The sequence below is a fragment of the Microcaecilia unicolor genome, chromosome 6 (assembly GCF_901765095.1).
Source record: "Microcaecilia unicolor chromosome 6, aMicUni1.1, whole genome shotgun sequence".
NCBI lineage: Eukaryota > Metazoa > Chordata > Amphibia > Gymnophiona > Siphonopidae > Microcaecilia > Microcaecilia unicolor.
In genome coordinates, this window is record NC_044036.1 from 10,976,322 (window position 1) to 10,994,082 (window position 17,761).

General features: G+C 45.2%; 1 protein-coding gene across 1 annotated transcript in view; it reads left to right on the forward strand.

Annotated features, from left to right (window-relative positions):
• Positions 1-456: 456 nt before the first annotated feature.
• Positions 457-17,761, forward strand: part of LOC115472885 (V-type proton ATPase 21 kDa proteolipid subunit) — a 44,418-nt gene continuing 27,113 nt past the window's right edge. The window contains exons 1-4 of the mRNA XM_030207373.1: positions 457-560; positions 8,925-9,002; positions 12,176-12,245; positions 13,791-13,842. Of these exons, the coding sequence (XP_030063233.1) occupies positions 502-560; positions 8,925-9,002; positions 12,176-12,245; positions 13,791-13,842 (259 nt within the window). The 5' untranslated portion in view covers positions 457-501. The remainder of the gene's footprint in view (positions 561-8,924; positions 9,003-12,175; positions 12,246-13,790; positions 13,843-17,761) is intronic.

Below are 17,761 nucleotides of genomic sequence, written 5' to 3' on the forward strand. Positions count from 1 at the left end.
AAGACTCTGTTGTCCTACTGTTGTTTTTGGTGAGCCTAGGGATTCCCAAGTGTAAGGATGCATCTATCCTGCTTGTTCTCGGAGAAAGCAAAGTTACTTACCTGTAGCAGGTGTTCTCCAAAGACAGCAGAACAGGTATCCTTATACCTCTCCCACCTCCCCTTTGAGTTGAATTCTTTTTTTTAGCTATTTTATGTTATTGATGGTCGCATATTTGGTTTGAAGGCACTTGTGCATGCACGGTGGGACTACTGCCAAAAGCCTCTTAAAGGTATAGTGCGCTGGGCATCATCTTCACTGGACTCCTTCAGGATGACATCACCCAAGTTTTAGGGATACCTGTCCTGGGAGAACACTTGCTACAGGTAAGTAACTTTGCTACTCTAGCGTTACTGTTTGTGGGTAGGCAAAGGTCATGAATTCATCAGTATAGTTCACCTGTTCTTGATTAAATGTGCATTTTATTTCCTGTTTAGGTTCTTAACAGAGACTTCGCCCTACATGTGGGCAAACCTTGGCATTGGACTGGCTATCTCACTTTCTGTGGTGGGTGCTGCCTGGTAAGTAAACTTTCCTTGTAATTTATCTCCTCCACACAGCCAGCTTTACAGCATCTCAAAAGTGGAATGAGCAGCATATGTTAGAGCCCAATAAAATGATTAATAAGATGGTGGCTGGGCACATTTTCTGCAGTAGTGCAGAGAGAAAAAACATTTCATTCTTCATGTTTGTCTGTCAGAACGCAGCTGGGACCAAGTAGCAATGGATGGTGTTTCCCTTATATATATTACTCCACACAGATCAATTCTACTGCAGATAATGTTGATAATCTCAACAAACCACACTCGTAGTGAAAGTGTCTATACTGGATAGGGGAAAAAAGTCTCAACGAACTGTGGCAAAAACTCAATGGATGATTGCACACAGTAAAAAGTCATCATAGATTTAAACCCTCCCCCCTCCCTTTTTTTAATTTTTTTTTTTTTTTTGCCTAATTTCTTTCATTGATTTTTGATACAGATACCACCATCAAGAGCTCACAACATAACAGCAAGTAACATTTTACAAAGTAAGGCAATATCGTAGCTCACATGTAAGAAGCAGCAATCTACATTCAGAATCAAATTAAGTGAAAACAAGAGAGAGGGAGGAAAGAGGAGAAGAAGAGGGAAAGGGGAGGGAGGGCTGGAGAATACAAATCAAAGTGTAAAGCATGCACATGCCAAAAAACACACATCAAATGTAGTACTTATCATTGTACCGTATCAAAATAAGCAACAAGTGGTAGCCATTTTTCCCTATATGAAGCAAAACGAGAAGATTTCTTTGCAAGGTGTGATTGGAATTTGTAAATTTGGAGCACTAAGTTCCACCATTCCTGGTAGGTAGCCTGATGTAAAGACTTCCAACGGGAGAAGATTACCTTCAATGCTAAAGAAACCAGGGTGCTAACAAGAGCCCCTTCACTAGGAGTCAGTAGACTCTTGTAATACTGATCCCTGAGAATCACAAATTGATAAGTGAGTGAGCCAAGAAGGTGAAAAATGTCTACCAGCTGCGACCAGATTTCCAGCCAATACTGACGAAGGCGCACACATTCAAAGGTAAGATGCATCAATGTTCCTCCAAATCTTTCTTTCCAGGGTCCGCTCTCCCTCCCTCCCACCCACCCAGTTCCATTTCACGTTGCTTCCTCGGGGAACCACACCGCAGAGCGTGCAAATTTAAGATTGCTGGAAATCAAACAATACATATAATATTGATGCGCAAGCAGCAAAAAAAATGCTTTTCTCTCTGCACTACTGCAGAAAATGTGCCCAGCCACCATCTTATTAGTCCTTTTATTGGACATATACTGCTCATTCCACTTTTGAGAAGCTGAAACGGAACCGTTGGGACCACACGTGAATTAACACGCAAGCTGGAGTCAACATTGTAAAGGTAAGTCTACTTAAATTTATCTTTTTTTTTGACTCTATAAGATTTGGAGGAACATTGATGCATAAAGACTTGTTCCTTAGCGTCCCTCCGGACCGGCCCAGAATGTGACTGATGGGTTGTGCACGCCTTCCAGCAGGTGGAGACTGAGAAAAAAACTGTGACTCTAGCCAGCCAATAAGAGCCCTTGCCAGCTAGAGAAAGATCCAGTAATCTCAGTCTCCAGCAGGTGGAAGGTGGTGAGCCCTTCAGTCTCAGACTTTTCTATACTTTTCTTTTCTCTCTTTTGTTGAGTGTTGGTATAATTTTCGTCTGTGTCCCTGTGCATTTTTGAAGAGATATAACAAAAACCTGCTGTTTGAAGCCTGAAACCCGTGGGGGTCCCTCAGAGCCTCGGGGGTGTCACACTCGGTAGGCCGAGTCCCTCCCCCCCCATTCCTCCCTGAAGTAAAAGCATTCTGTCCTAATTTCTGATGCTTTGGAAAGCAGACTGTTGTCAGGAGCAGTCTGACTGATGTGAATTTCCTCCAGCTCTTCGTTGTAAGAACTGTAGAGGTAGGGAGAGGCAGCTACTTAAAAAAAAAAAAAAAAAAAAGCTTTTCTCCCTCTTGCTGGCTAATTTGACTTTGCTAGCTTGTTTTTGCTTTTTCTAAGCTATATAAAGATTTCCTCAAGCGCCTCAGGGGGGCGGCTGTGGAGGATGGGAGAGGCAGCGGCTTAATCTAAATGATAAATAATTAAATAATTGACTGAAAGAAGCGAGCCTCCCGGTCTGCTGGCTTAGCAGAGCCGTTTGTGGGCGGTAAGAACTAGCAGGGCTGCTCCAGAGCGCTCAGATGTTTCCTGCTCAGCTGTTTTTTGTTCCCTGTCCTTTGTTTTCACTCTGTAGATGAACTCCGCCGCTGTTTCTGTCAGCGATGCGGTTTTTAGGAACAGCTGTGTTTGCTGCTTTTGCACAGTTTTAACAAAAAAGGTCCAAGGTTCTGGTTCCGTTTTGCGGTTGGCGCTGTCGGAGGGGGTGTCCGACTTCAAGTCCGTTGGTCTGCCGCTACTCGCGTTTTCATCTTCGGTTCCGATTTTGGCGGGAACTGCCGCCATTTTGGAGGTCATATTGGATGCAGAAGTGCGTGCAGTGACAACTGTCAGCATTCTGATGAGAGAGTCTGGTGCCTTGCCTACGAGGCGGGAGCTTGCGGCTGAGGGGATTTTTTTGGCTTGCTTATGTTTCTTATATGGGCCTCCGAGAAGGTATTTACCAGTTGAGTAAAGGTGGTCAAGACCTAGCAGGTCATGCAGCACATTGCATTGCTCTCTCTGCAATGCCACTACTGCTTATCATTGCTATAGCACTGCAAGGCATACGCAGCGCTGTACAACATATACAAATTGGCAGTCCCTGCTCATTGAGCTTACATCCTTGATATAACAGCAGGGGGAACTTATTAGCAGGCAGACTTACTAAAAACAAGAGGAATAGAATATAAGTGGGTTCTGTATGTGTTTTTATTTTTGCTACTTTCATGCAGCTCTGCAGGTGGCCACTTTGGTTGTAGTCTTATACTCCCTTCTGGACAGCGGTATATATAAGTATATAATCAGGCATTTTTTGCCTATATCTCTCCTCCTTTCCCCTCCTCCCCTGCTCTCCCTCTCCTTTATCCACTTTTTAGTGGGGTGACATATTCTGGCATACGCTGCTCTTGATACAGTTTTCCAGCCTCAGTATATAATTGTCCTTATGATTTTTGTCCAGTGCTGAGCCATGTCCAGTCAGTGGCATTTGGGGATGGGTGCGCAGCTGGCACCTACCTCTTACTACTACTACTGCTACTATTTTTCTGGTTCAGTGCCTGCTCTCGGCCCTAATTAGCCAAGTCGAACCAGCTACAGCTTCTAGTTCCTTTTTTTTGGCTGATCAAATTCCTATAATCAAGCCTAATTGAGTTTTTCAGAGCATAAGCATTCTCACACTGGGGGCACTATTAAGACTACTACTATTTAGCATTTACACTCTGTAGGTCCTTCAGGTGTGTCCGGTCTCCAGCAATACCCACATCTGCATCCAGACTACCCACTAAATGTCTGGTTTTACTTTAGGTGGTGGGTACTAATTTTCTGCAGCGTTTTCCAGTTGCATCTCTTGGAATTCCGATCTCTATGGGAGTTCTTTGTAACAGGTCACTGGGAGTTTACATGCTAGTTTGAGGCAATTCTCATGAGTTATACTTTTTATAGCACTATAGTATTAGTCTGCTATTATGGGTCTTCTTGCTGTCAGATTTTTATCCATTGCTTCTCCTGCTCTTGGCAATGCAGGGGTGCAGGTACTGCCTCTGCTCCCTGTAGGTGCTCGCTTGGCGCCAGTTCAAGAGAGGCGAGTCTACCTTTCTTTGGATTGCTGAGTATTGCAGATTATGCGAGTAGGGTACGCATTTCAGTTTACTCCAGTATCTCTTTCCAGGGCTCGCATCAAACTTGTGGCCATCAGAGCGGTTCTCTGTGGGCGTCTGGACCTTTGTCCAATTTCTTTCCCTCGGACAGTTCAGTGACAAGGTCTTTCCCCCATTTTCTCTTCGATTTTAGATTTCTTGCCGGTCGCTCAAGACCTCTAGTGGCCCTCTTTCGAAGGGGGACTTTGCGGCCTGTCTTTGTCGCAGTGTGGTCAGGGGAGTTTCTGACTTCTCTTGTTTCATTCAGAAGCCTACTTTCACATTTCTATTTCTCCTGCAGATTTTTGTTTCCTTTGTTCACTAAAGTTATGGTAGCTGTAGTGGCGGCTCTCAGAACAAAGGGGCATTTTGTTGCATCTTCAGTTGGATAATTGGTTATTCTGGGCAAACTCTTGTCACGAGAGTCTTCTGGTGACAGCTCGGGGGGCAGAATTCTTGCAGTTCCTATCTTGGATACTAGTTAGGCACAGGAGCCGTCTTCTACCCTCTTAGTCGATAGAGCCTCTGAGAGTTAGGTTTCCCATAAGCCAGAGTCGAGTGTTTACTGTTGCCTCGAGTCATCACGCTCCAGGCTCAACTTCGTCACTCCTGGCAGATTTTCAGTCCATCGGAAAGAGATTGTTTCTACAGGTTTTGGGGAACCATGGCAGTACCGATGGAGGCAGTGCCTTGCACTAGGATTTTCTTGGAGTCTCTTCAGAGGTTGCAACTGCCCAGATGGTTATCTCAGAAGGTTTCCTTTCATCAGTCTTTGCTTCTTTCTTTCCAGGTCAGGACCAGTCTACATTGGTGGCTTTGGCACTTTCATTTGTCCAAAGATATGCATTTGAATCATCTCTGTTAGTCTGGAGTGTCGGCGGATGCCAGTCTCCTCGGCCGGGGAGTTCATTTTCTGAAGCAGTTTGGTCAGGGTCTCTGTCTTTTCAGAAGACATTATTATCATTTAGACCGGTTGGGGACCAGAACGATTCGTCTGGCGCTCCTCAGGGTTCTTCTGCTACTGACAGGCTGAGTAGTTCATGTAATCTTGGGCAATGTCGCAGCGGTTATATTTTTATCATTCCGCAAAGAGGAATGAGGACTCTACCGTTGGAGTGAATCCCATTGCTATTGTTTCAAGGGCCGCACGTTCATCGGGTGGCTCTTTCAGTGGCTCATGTAGCATGGGTCCTAAATGTTCAAGCACCTTTTCTCTGTCGTTACAGGCTCATTTTGACAGAGTGGTCGCCAATCTAAGTGGTGTTGCGGTTGTTACTAGATCGTTGGGGGTATCCCAGGTTGGATCTGTGGTCCTCTGATAGTAATGCAGATTTCCTCTATTTTTGCCGTCGTCATGAGATTTCCAAAGCGCAGAGTGTGGACGTTCTTCTACTATGCTTCTCAGCTGGTTTAAGGTATGCCTTTCTTCCTTGTCCTCTGATAGGGTGTCTTCTTTTGGAAGGTCGACACACACAGGGAATGTCTGATTTTGGTAGCACTGGTGTGGTCTCGAAGTCCATGGTGTGCCGGTTTTCCACGTCCTTTGGTGAACTTTTCTTTCAAACTTCTGGTGCAGCGAGGTCCTGTCATTCATCCGAATCCGGTTCTCTGCTGTATTACGGCCTGGCTCTTGAATGGCCTCAATTGTTTAGCAGGGGTTATTTTTCTTAGCTCATTACTTTGATTGATGAGCGCTCTTGGAGGATCTTGAGGATAGGCTAAAGCTCATGCACAAATCTCCTTTCGTGCTTCGGTTATGTAAGGTTACATTTGTGTAGAGGGACTTGATCTAAGCTCTTCCTTTCGCTTCTCTTAAGGTGCAGATTGCGATTTTCTCGTCCTTTTGGGATGGTATCTGGAGGAGGTCTTTAGCTAGTTTTCTAGCTGTAGTGCGTTTTTTGAGCGCGGTTAATCTCCTTCCTTTTCCCTAGCGATGTACTTTTCCTCGTTGGGGTCTGAATTTCGTTCTGGCAGTTCTTACTAAGCCTCTCTTTGACCCTTTGTCGTCCTGTACTCTGAAAGGCTTGGCTTTGAAGGCAGTATTTTTGCTGGCCATTGTTTCCGCTAGGCAAGTTTCGGAGTTGCAGGTGTTGTGTATATCGCTTTTCTTGGTCTTCTGTGCCGATCGCGTAGTATTCCGGCCAGTTCCTTCCTATCTCTCCAAGTGGTATTTTGCTTTTATGCTTCTCAGCTGATGGCCTTGCCTGATTACGTTCCTTTTTTGGCTCAGAGAAACAGCGGCATTTGAAGTGTTTGGATGTCAAATGGGGGTTCATCCACTATTTTGATTTTTTTCTGGTTACATCTGTTGATCTTCTTCTTTGTTGTATTTTGAGATAGGCGTAAAGGGTTCATGGCCTCTAAACCTATTTATTCCTCGATGATTTTAAGTACAGAGTACTTAGGCTTATCTTCTTTCGGGGAAACTTGTTCTACAGCATTTTGGAGCTCGTTCTGCAACAGGTCATATAGTCTTGTAGACAGAGTGTGGTCTGGGGCCTCCACAAGACAGTGATACGGTGGCCATTTTGTCATCTCTGCATTCTTTTTCTAAGCTCTGACGTTTCGACGTCCTCAGTCGTCGGCAGGTTTCGTTTTGAAGCATGCGTTTTTGTCGGCGGGGCTGCTAGGGTCCCTCCCATATTTTCACTGCTTTGTTACTTCCCATCAGTCACATTCTGGGCCGGTCCGGAGGGACGCTAAGGAAGGGTAAATTAGGCCTTACCTGCTAATTTTCTTTCCTTTAGTCCCTCCGGACCGGCCCAGATCCCTCCCTTCAGATATCTGTGTTTGTTCGGAGCCGTGTTGTTAGTTTCTTGGTCTATATTAAATAAAAAAAAAATAAATAAAAATACATAAATAAAATAACAAACAAACAAAGAAGTTTACTGAAATGTCCTGTATGAAGGACCATGATGTGTTTGAAGGCACTCACCCATTGTTGGCAATGTGCCGGTAGCTGCTCAGGTTTTTGGATGCACAGGTTTTCTATTTCTTCTATGCCTTTCCTTCTGCTTTGGTACCTTATTACTGGATCTTTCTCTAGCTGGCAAGGGCTCTTATTGGCTGGCTAGAGTCACAGTTTTTTTCTCAGTCTCCACCTGCTGGAAGGCGTGCACAACCCATCAGTCACATTCTGGGCCGGTCCGGAGGGACTAAAGGAAAGAAAATTAGCAGGTAAGGCCTAATTTACCCTTTTTCAACACACATATATATATAAACTAGGAAAAAAGGCCCATTTCTGACACAAATGAAACGGGCACTAGCAAGGTTTTCCTCGGAGTGCGTGTGTTTTACAGAGTGAGTGTGTGATACAGAAAGAGTGAATGTGTGTGTGTGTGACAGAGCGAGAGTGAATGTGTGAGTGTGTGTGACAGAGTGAGTCTGTGTGCGAGAGTGTGTGTGAGAATGAGAATGTGTGCCAGGGGCCCCCTCCCACCCAGTTTCAGGGTCCGCCTGCGCCCCCTCCCTCCCAGTTTCAGGGTCCGCTCTCCCTCACACCCACCCAGTTCGGGTCTTTCCCCTCCCTCCCTCCCAGTTTCTGGGTCTCTCCCCCCTCCCAGTTTCTGGGTCACCCCCGCCTCCATCCATCCCAGTTTCTGGGTGCGCCTGGCCCCCCTCCAAGTTCCAGGGTCCGGCCGCCCACCCTCCAAGTTGCAGGGGCCTCCCACCCAGTTCCAGGATCGTTGCCCCCCCCTCTCTCCCTCCCTCCTCCCCTCCAGCCACCCACCTGCAACGTTGTGAAGCTGACTCCGTGGCTTAATTGAAGTGAAGGTTTCGTAATTTTCGTCAGGTTCGTCACTCTGTAACCATCTCTCTCGGCCCCGTCCTCGCGCCTTTGATAGGTCCACCACCCTTGACGTCGAAACGTGATGACGAACCTAACGATCCTTACGAACCCTTCACTTGAAGCCACGGAGTCAGCTTCACAACGTTGAAGGTGCCTTTTATTATAGTAGAGACTAAAAATAAAAAAAAGTTTTTTTTTTTTTTAGTCTATGATGACTTTTTACTGTGTTCAATCATCCATTGAGTTTTTGCCACAGTTCGTTGACACTTTTCCCCCTATCCAGTGTAGACACTGTTTCACTGCGAGTGTGGTCCCTTCTGTATATATATATAACATGGTTTTAAGGTTTTCACTTAGGGGTTCTTTAAGTAAGCTAATGTGTTCTGTGTTAGTTTTGAGGTGTGTGCACACTAACAGCACACTGAATACTTTTTTGTATTTTTTAAGGGGGTGTCGGTGTGAAGAGTGGGTACTACTGCATTAACCAGTCAGTGCGTGTGCATTACCATACGATAACTGGTTAGTGCATTGGTAACACGGAAGCCCTTACTGCCTACAAAATAGATGGTGGTAAACGCTGGCGCAGAAATTTAAAACAATTGCTGTGTGCTAATGAAATGAAATAAATTGTGCAGGATAGACCTGTGTAAGGATATGTTAAGGCCAGTTTTTACCGTAGCTTTGTGAAAGGACCCCCCCCAAGTGTATTGTTTGAAGGTTAGGACGCTGTTCACAGTTTTCCTTTTTCTCTTTTTAAATTTGATTAGGGGTATTTATGTTACCGGCTCCAGTATTCTTGGCGGTGGTGTGAAAGCTCCCAGGATTAAAACCAAAAACCTTGTCAGGTACTTTCTCTCTCTTACTTGGAAGCCCTTCAGCTCTAGCAGTATCTGGGGAATGTAGTACCCTGGTGTAAGATTGCTGAGAACAGTCTCCTGCTCTGCAGCGGAGGTTTGCAACAGGTTTCCGCAAAAGACAGCGCGGTGTGAATGCAGGCAGATCCGTGAGTGGGTGAGCGTTCCAAAGCATCTGCCACAGAAACACTGCTAGGGCAGCATTTCAGGGGGCATTTCTCATTACCGTTAGCCACTTAAAACAGCAGCTTAACTAGTTATCCTTTGGAGTACCCTGGCTAAAGGGTTTTTTTTTTTGCATTTATTTCATGTAATTTTATAAAGCCAACTCACTACGGACCATAATGGATCCTTCCCAAATTAAAATACAGTAATACGTGAAACATTAGAAGAAATCTGCCATTAATCATTTAACTGTTAAGTTTACAACCAGACTAAACTGGTTATTTTGTAATTGGATAGCGCTTAATAGTAAGGGTGTCTGGTTAAATCATAATCACACCCATGCATGCCTCTTGTCTCCCCCTTAAACCATTTAATCCTTTGGCTAGTGTGAAGTGGTGATCAGCCCTGGATTCTGGTGATTTCTCACCAACGGCCTCATCTTTTTAATTTGAAGGAGGTCCTTTATGTATTCATCAGTAATAGCTTGGTAACAGTGTCACAGAAAGCAAGAATAATTTTCATTACGAACAAGTAAACTAGACCAAGTAAAAGTACAATGTTCGAGGAAGAAATATCAGTACACCAGGGGCGTAGCCAGACTTCGGCGTGAGGGGGCACATTTTATCCCCCCCCCTGCCATTGCTCACCTCCCTGCCATTGCCAACCCCCCCCCCCCCCCCAAAAAAAAAAAAACCCAACAACAACTTGGTGCAGGATGTCAGACTCAGAAACTGAACGAAGCCTTGCGCCGGAAAAAGAGGACCTCGGCTGGCGGGGGTTGGGGTCCCCTGCCAGCAAAGGTAGGGGACGGCAGGTTGGCAGCGGGAGGGGGGTCGAGAGGGTCGTCTGCAGGGGGGTCCAGGGCCAAATCTACGGGGGCCTAGGCCCCCGTGGCCCCACGTAGCTACACCACTGCAGTACACTGTATATCTAATAATTCTGAAACAGAAATACCTCCGCTTTGACTATTTTACCCCACATTTTAAATTTCAGCCCCCCAGTACAGAACAACTAAAACAATAAAAAGAGGTGGGGGGGGGCACCTTTTTATGTACGTTCACTCTCTTAATGTCTGTCAGAGGTCTAATGGCCCAATAGAAGCTAATTAGTCAAACTTTAATTCTTTCACCTCAAAGTGGTTAATTTCTCCATTTGGTAAATTAATTATTTCAAAAATTTATAGCCCGCACTATCTTACAATTCTAGGCAGTTTCCAAAATACAACACTTTTCTTCAGATATTTAGGCAAGACAGCATACAAAATGCTGAAAAATAAAACATACTTCAGGTATGTTTGTGCAAACAAGTGAGCCTTTAAATATCCAGTTTGCCTTGCCATTTATGAAGAGAGAGAATTCCTGCCTCTTTCCAAGCAGCAGCCAGTGTGGGCAGTATTTAAATAATGCCTAAGGTCATTTGAGTGTGTCAGCTCAGGAATATGTCTATGTAGGAAGCAAATCACTAGAGCCCTGGAAGCCTACCAGTTTGGAAATGAAATGACTGCTCTCAATGTATGTAGAAGTTATGTTAAGCAGAAATTTTTTCAGTATCTCATTCTTGGGAACTTAACACTTGTATGGATTACTTTTACAGTAACTTGCTGCGCCTACAAAGATATGCACCCAGTCTCTTTCTTTCATATAGGGTTTTTTTTTTTTTGAGTGGGGGGGGAGGCAGATAATCACAACAGGTCACTTAATACATTTGGGAAACTTGGGTAATCATGTAGATTAAGTTTTCTAAGAATATCCAGGGGCTAAATTGATTTTTTTTTTCCAGCCTTGTCAGTGACATTATTGTTATGTAATTACAGTAGAATGTATTAGGAGGGGGGAAGTGACTTCTGTGAAGTCTGTAGTAGAAGCAGAGTGTAGGAGTCATATGTCCGGTCTGCTAAACCCTTTTTTTCTCATTGTGTTAAAGCAGTGATTCCCAAACTGGGTTCCTCAAGACATGTAGTGGAGGCAGTGGCGTTCCTAGGGGGGGCGGTGGGTGCGGTCCGCCCCAGGTGCACGCCACTGGGGGGGAGGGGAGGGGTGCCGCGCACACGCACACACCTGTCCTTCGTTCATTCCATGCTCCCTGTGCAGTGGGAGCATGGAACGAACGAAGGACAGGCGCGCGCGGCACCCCCCCCCCCCAGTGGCGTGCACCCGGGGGGGGGGGTCGCGCTGCACCCGGGGAGCGGGGCGCATTGGCGATCCGTCCCCCCTAGGAACGCCACTGAGTGGAGGAGTAGCCTACTGGTTAGTGCAGTGGTCTTTGATCCTGGTGAACTGGGTTCAATTCCCACTGCAGCTCCCTGTGACTGTGGGCAAGTCACTTAACCCTCCATTGCCCCAGGTACAAAATAAGTACCTGAATATATGTAAACCGCTTTGAATGTAGTTACAAAAACCTCAGAAAGGCGGTATGTCAAGTCCCATTTCCCTTTCCCTATTTGAGATTCTACATGGAATGTTGCTATTCCACTAGCAACATTCCATGTAGAAGCCTGCCCTTGCAGATCAGCGATGTGGCCGTGCAGGCTTCTGTTTCTGTGAGTCTGACATCCTGCACGTATGTACAGGACGTCAGACTCACAGAAACAGAAGCCTTCGCAGACGCATTGCTGATCTGCAAGGGCAGGCTTCTACATGGAATGTTGCTAGTGGAGGAGTAGCCTAGTGGTTAGTGCAGTGGACTTTGATCCTGTGGGAACTGGGTTCGATTCCCACTGCAGCTGCTTGTGACTCTGGGCAAGTCACTTAACCCTCCAGTGCCCCAGGTACAAATAATAACCTGTATATACTATGTAAACCACTTTGATTGTAACCACAGAAAAGTGATCCCATTCCCCCCCCCCCCCCCCAAGTTATATGTTTACAAAAATTGAAGGTTCCTCACTCTATGAAAAAGTATTTTAGGAGTTCCGCCATAGTGTAACATTTGGGAGTCACTGTGTTAGGGGTAGAAGTGTTTTAAATAAACTGACACATCATGCTTTTTTTTTTTTCTAGTATCATTTTTTGTGAAGCTGTGGCGATCTACGGCATTATCATGGCTATAGTCATCAGTAACATGGCCGAGGTAAGCAGGTTTCCTGGGACTGTTTATAGAATTTGGATTGTCACGTGAGCTGCCTCAAAGGAATAATACGAAATATTAAAAGTTGTATGGATTTGTCAGTCACATCCTCTCACGAGACCTACTGATACCTCGAGCAGTCCAGGGTTTGCTTCCCCTCAGATGATTTGGCTGCAAGCTAGCAGCTGTGAAAAAGTTTTTCATTGGTTGCAAGAATTAAGGAAATGTAAGGATTGTGTACACAGGGGAAATGGCACATATGTCAAAGGACTTGTAGCTAGATACAGAGAGAGGCACCGACAGGAGTCAGAGTTGGCACCATAGGAGCCAACTTTTCAAAATTATTGGGGGTGCTAAACCCAGTGGAAATTGTCAGCATTCGTTGTCTAGATATGGTCCCGGGTCCAGTTCTTAGAGGCAGTGGGTTCCCCAAAGAATACACAATCCACATGGGTTTGGATATATATAGAAACTATATTGTATTTACATATATAGGCTCACAGCACTTAGTACAAGTAAATATTACAATGCTGTATCTGTATGTGGGTTTAGATGGGAATCAATGAGAGAAAGGTAAGGATGTGTGTGTTCAGAGAAAGAGAACGAGAGAGCTTTGGGGTAGGGCTGAAGAAGAAGGGAGGAGCAGAGAAAGCTAAGAAAGCAGAGCCCTGTGCTCTGAGAGAGAAAGCAGGAACAGAGAGGGATCAAATAACTTCTTTCCTTCCCAGCCTTTCTAAATGTCAGTTATTTCCTTTGCAACCTCCAGTTTAATTTCCTGATGTAAGGAAGGTGAGCATTTTCACAGGTTCTACTCTTTGAAGTCCCTAGTTTTGGAGCCTCTCTGTCTGGCTTTCATTATTCTCAGAGAGCCCTGCTACCATGATGCCCAGAGAGGACAAAGGTATGTTAATTAGGGGTACTTGCAAAAACAAAGGGCTAGCAGGCAGCTGGCCACCATTTGGTCCATCTGCCATCCCCCCTTCCTGAGGGAGGGGGGAGTTATCAGAAGCTGGTTTCATATTAATCTATCCTGACATCCAGCAATCCTGACAGAAATTACCTCTCCTTGGACACAGTCAAGGAGTCTGTTCACTATTGGGGGTGCTTAAGTACCCACAGAGGTGGCTCCTATGGTTGGCAGTCTGATGGGTGTACAAGTGAGGTAGGCTTCAACTGATCTAGTGTGCTGTATGAGCCCAGTACCAAACACAATGTGGTTGTTTTCAGTTTCGCAGTTCCTTCTAAATTGTCAGGGAGTGGGACAGATGTCTTATGGCTTGTGTTTCATTCCTGTTACTTGAACAGGGTGGCATACTGGTAATTTTAAAGCCTGCCTTTCATAGATAACGGTTGTAGTGTTAACACCCACCTCATTTGGTTCCAGTTCTCCTCCTTAACCCTGAAACACGTGCTAAGTATCTGTGCTTCCATTTCCCTGAGTAGGAGGGACTTCTTTAATGATCATTCTACATATCTTCCTGTACAGTTAGGTTTAGTAAAGAAAGTAGTGCAGATAATTCCAGGTAATATATGTTTTATTTTTTCCAGATGTTCAAGGGCACAACCCCTGAGACTATTGGAAACAGGAACTACCATGCGGGTATGTACATCTTTCATAGGTATGTGATGGGGTGGGGCTGTGCACAGAGAAACGGTCTTACCAGGGTATAAGCACCTGCTGCGGGATGGCTCGGTATGGTGTCACAAGTGAAACATTATTCATAATGAGAACTCTAAAAGACAAATGCTGGTAAAGGTTACACCCAAACTTGGTCATTTCCATGTTTGACATGTTGATTGCAAGTGGCTAACCCTTTTCTTGTATGAAGTTAAATGCTACATAAGAACATAAGCGTTGCCATACTGGGACAAGACTGAAGGTCCATCAAGCCTAGTATCCTGTTTCTAACAGTGGCCAATCCAGGTCACAGGTACCTGGCAAGATCCCAAAATAGTAAAACAGATTTTATGCTGGATATCCTAGAAATAAGCAGTGGATTTTCCCAAGACCATCTTAATAATGGCTTTTGAACGTTTCTTTCAGGAAATTATCCAAACCTTTTTTAAACCCTGCTAAGCTAACTGCTTTTACCACATTCTCTGGCAATGAATTCCAGAGGTTAATTACATGTTGAGTGAAGAAATATATTCTCCAATTTTTCTTTTAAATTTACTACTTAGTAGCTTCATTGCATGCCCCCTAGTCCTAGTATTTTTGGAAAGACTAAACAAGTGATTCATGTCTTCCTGTTCTACTTCACTCAGTATTCTATTGACCCCACTATTTTTTTCTATCGAGTCAGTCAACATGCCAGTATAGTTCTTTTATCCATTATAAAAATCTGTTTTCAAGCATTCTATGGAAAGTATATATCAATGGCATTATAATCTGGAAAAGACACAAACAAGATTTCAACAGTCCACACAGCACATATCTGAAAATAAAGAACAAGAAATATAAATTTCCTTTTCATCCTGCTAGATCAGTACAGACATGTTGGTTGGGCTAGCCTACAAGCGGGTGGAGGCAGAGATCTGGAACTTTCTAGCAACAGCATAAGGAATGATGCAGCTGTGGAATTTGCCAGTATTTTCTGTTTCCAGCAGATGGTTGCAGTTTGGACTGGGGCAGCAGATGTTCTAGTTCCTGACCTGGTTCCCTTGGGTCCAGTCTATAGCCTCTCAAAGATCCTCCCGCCCCCTTTCTTGTGCCTGATTTTTTTTTTCCCATCATTTATTTTACAGGCTCTGCAGGCATAAAGTTTGTAAAAACAACTCATTGCTAACTAGAGGGGGGGAGGCTAAGGAACCTTTGGCAATCACAGAGCAGAGGCGTTGGTGAGTGAGGGAGTTGTTGTACTGGCATGCCCTGCGACAGGAGGTAACGTGGTGGATGTGGAAGTGAAAAAGCAGCAGAATCCCTTGTCCTGCTCATGATGGGGACTCTTATGTTCCATGCCGGTGGAGCTGGAATGCTGCCCCTTGACTGGCTTGGCCAGTTTAAAAAAACTATTTAAAACGTATTTGTTTACTAAAGCCTACCCCGATGTCAGCAATGCTGTTTAACCCCCCTTTATTTTCCCGTATTGGCAGTTTACCTGCTCTTTACCCTCTGTCTCTCTCTGTCTTTACCCATACTCTCTCTGTCTTTACCCGTACTCTCGTCCACACTCTCATTACCTCTCGCCTTGACTACTGCAACCTACTCCTTACTGGCCTCCCACTTAGCCATCTATCCCCCCTTCAATCTGTTCAGAACTCTGCTGCACGTCTTATATTCCGCCTGAACCGATATACTCATATCACCCCTCTCCTCAGGTCACTTCACTGGCTTCCGATCAGGTACCGCATATAGTTCAAGCTTCTCCTACTAACCTGCAAATGTACTCGATCTGCAGCCCCTCCTTAACTCTCTACCCTCATCTCCCCTTATGTTCCCGCCTGTAACCTCCGCTCACAGGACAAATCCCTCCTCTCAGTACCCTTCTCCACCACCGCCAACTCCAGGCTCTGCTCATTCTGCCTCGCCTCACCCTATGCTTGGAATAAACTTCCTGAGCCCTTACGCCAAGCCCCCTCCCTACCCATCTTCAAATCCTTGCTCAAAGCCCACCTCTTCAATGTTGCTTTCGGCACCTAACCTTTATACCTTTCAGGAAATCTAGACTGCCCCTATTTGACTGACTGTACATTTGTCCTTTAGATTGTAAGCTCCTTTGAACAGGGACTGTCCTTCTATGTTAAATTGTACAGCGCTGCGTAACCCTAGTAGCACTTTAGAAATGTCAAGTAGTAGTACTGTCAGCTTCTCCTTGGTTGCTCCTGTTTTCTCTTCCGTATTCTCTTATTTTAGCAACTCTGTACTTATTTGTAAATCTATTACTGGAACAATTTTCTCCTGTTGTATTATGTAATTTTCTTGTAACTTTGTTAGCCACATTGAGTCCGCATAAGCTGGGAAAATGTGGGATACAAGTGGACCAAGTCTCTATATATAAAAGGCACCACCAACGTTCTAAATGAAGCCTCCAGCCAGAAGTGTGAAGGGGGAGAGATATCCGGTTTCCCCATGAATGTCTGCCCCGCCCTCGCTCTCTCTGTAACACAAACAGTGAAGAAAAACACAGCAAAGCACGGAATCAAATCGCTCTCTCTGTAACAGTGAAGGACTCAGAGGGGGGAGGGGAGAGAGGGCAGAAGCCCTCACTATTTCTGTAACACAAACACAGCACAGCAAGAAACTTAACACTGAAGGACTGGACTCCGAGGGGGGAGGGGACAGACAGCACAGGGGAAGGGAGAGAGGGCAGAGGGCAGGGACACACACACTCCCACATGCACACAGAAGAAAACCTTGCTAGCCCCCGTTTCATTTGCATCAGAAACGGGGCTTTTTTACTAGTAAATAAATAATAAAGCTCTAGTCCATGCCAAAATCATGACTGATGTGCTAGTGGATATCACAGCCATTTTAACTGCTGAGCAAAGAGAGCACAGCTGGAGGTGGGAACTCTCTGAAGTCCCTTGAGCTGTGGGTTTCAGTCAGAGGGAGCAGGAGAGAGGCCCCTCACAGTGCCCCCTTAGCCTTGTCACAGTTTTTCAGGGAGGCTGAGGATTGCCAGAACATCTGAATCTTCCCTCCAAGAGAGCCTGAGGGGTGTGGAGAGTTCTCGGGGTCCTGTGGTCTGTTTTTTTTAAATTCCTTGGTGGGAGAGTGGTAAGCAGAGGATAAAGAAGGGCCCAGCCTCCCTGAGAGTCTCTCTCAGGGTAACAGGGAGCCATCTCCCAAGGAGAGCATTGAGTTTTCCGCCACGTGCTTGTTCTGGGGGAAGAACAAGCACCGATCATCTGTCATGTCGTTGTTGAAGAGAAGGGGGGGGGGATCACTTGTGAGGAAGCATGGGTTGGAGATCTAGTTTGGAAGGCCTCCACCAGCTGTTCAAGTCCGTCCCCCTTTCAGGGCAATCAAGAAGATGGCTGCCTCAGAGCAGGACTCCTGGAAACGGTCTTGAAGTGTGTGCAGGTCATAGGGAAACTCTCCTTTGCTCAGGAAGACTTAGATCTCTTTCATCTCCCCGGGATTATAATTGTGGTTATTTGGGATGCTAAAGACATAAATTAAAATTAAACAAAAGTTCCTTTTATTTATTTTTATTACATTTGTACCCGACGCTTTCCCACTCATGGCAGGCTCAATGCGGCTTACATGGGGCAATGGAGGGTTAAGTGACTTGCCCAGAGTCACAAGGAGCTGCCTGTGCCTGAAGTGGGAATTGAACTCAGTTCCTCAGGACCAAAGTCCACCACCCTAACCACTAGGCCACTACTCCACTCCGTGGAGAAACCAGATTCTGAACTTACATTTACAATTAATCAACATAAATATGAACTCTTCAACGGTCAAGATTCTGGGAGTATTTATTGATCAAACGTTAGCATTTGACTCTCAAATTTGATTAGGAAAACATTTTGTTTGAGAGCTTCATAGTACATGTAAGTTTTTCACACTAGAGCAATTT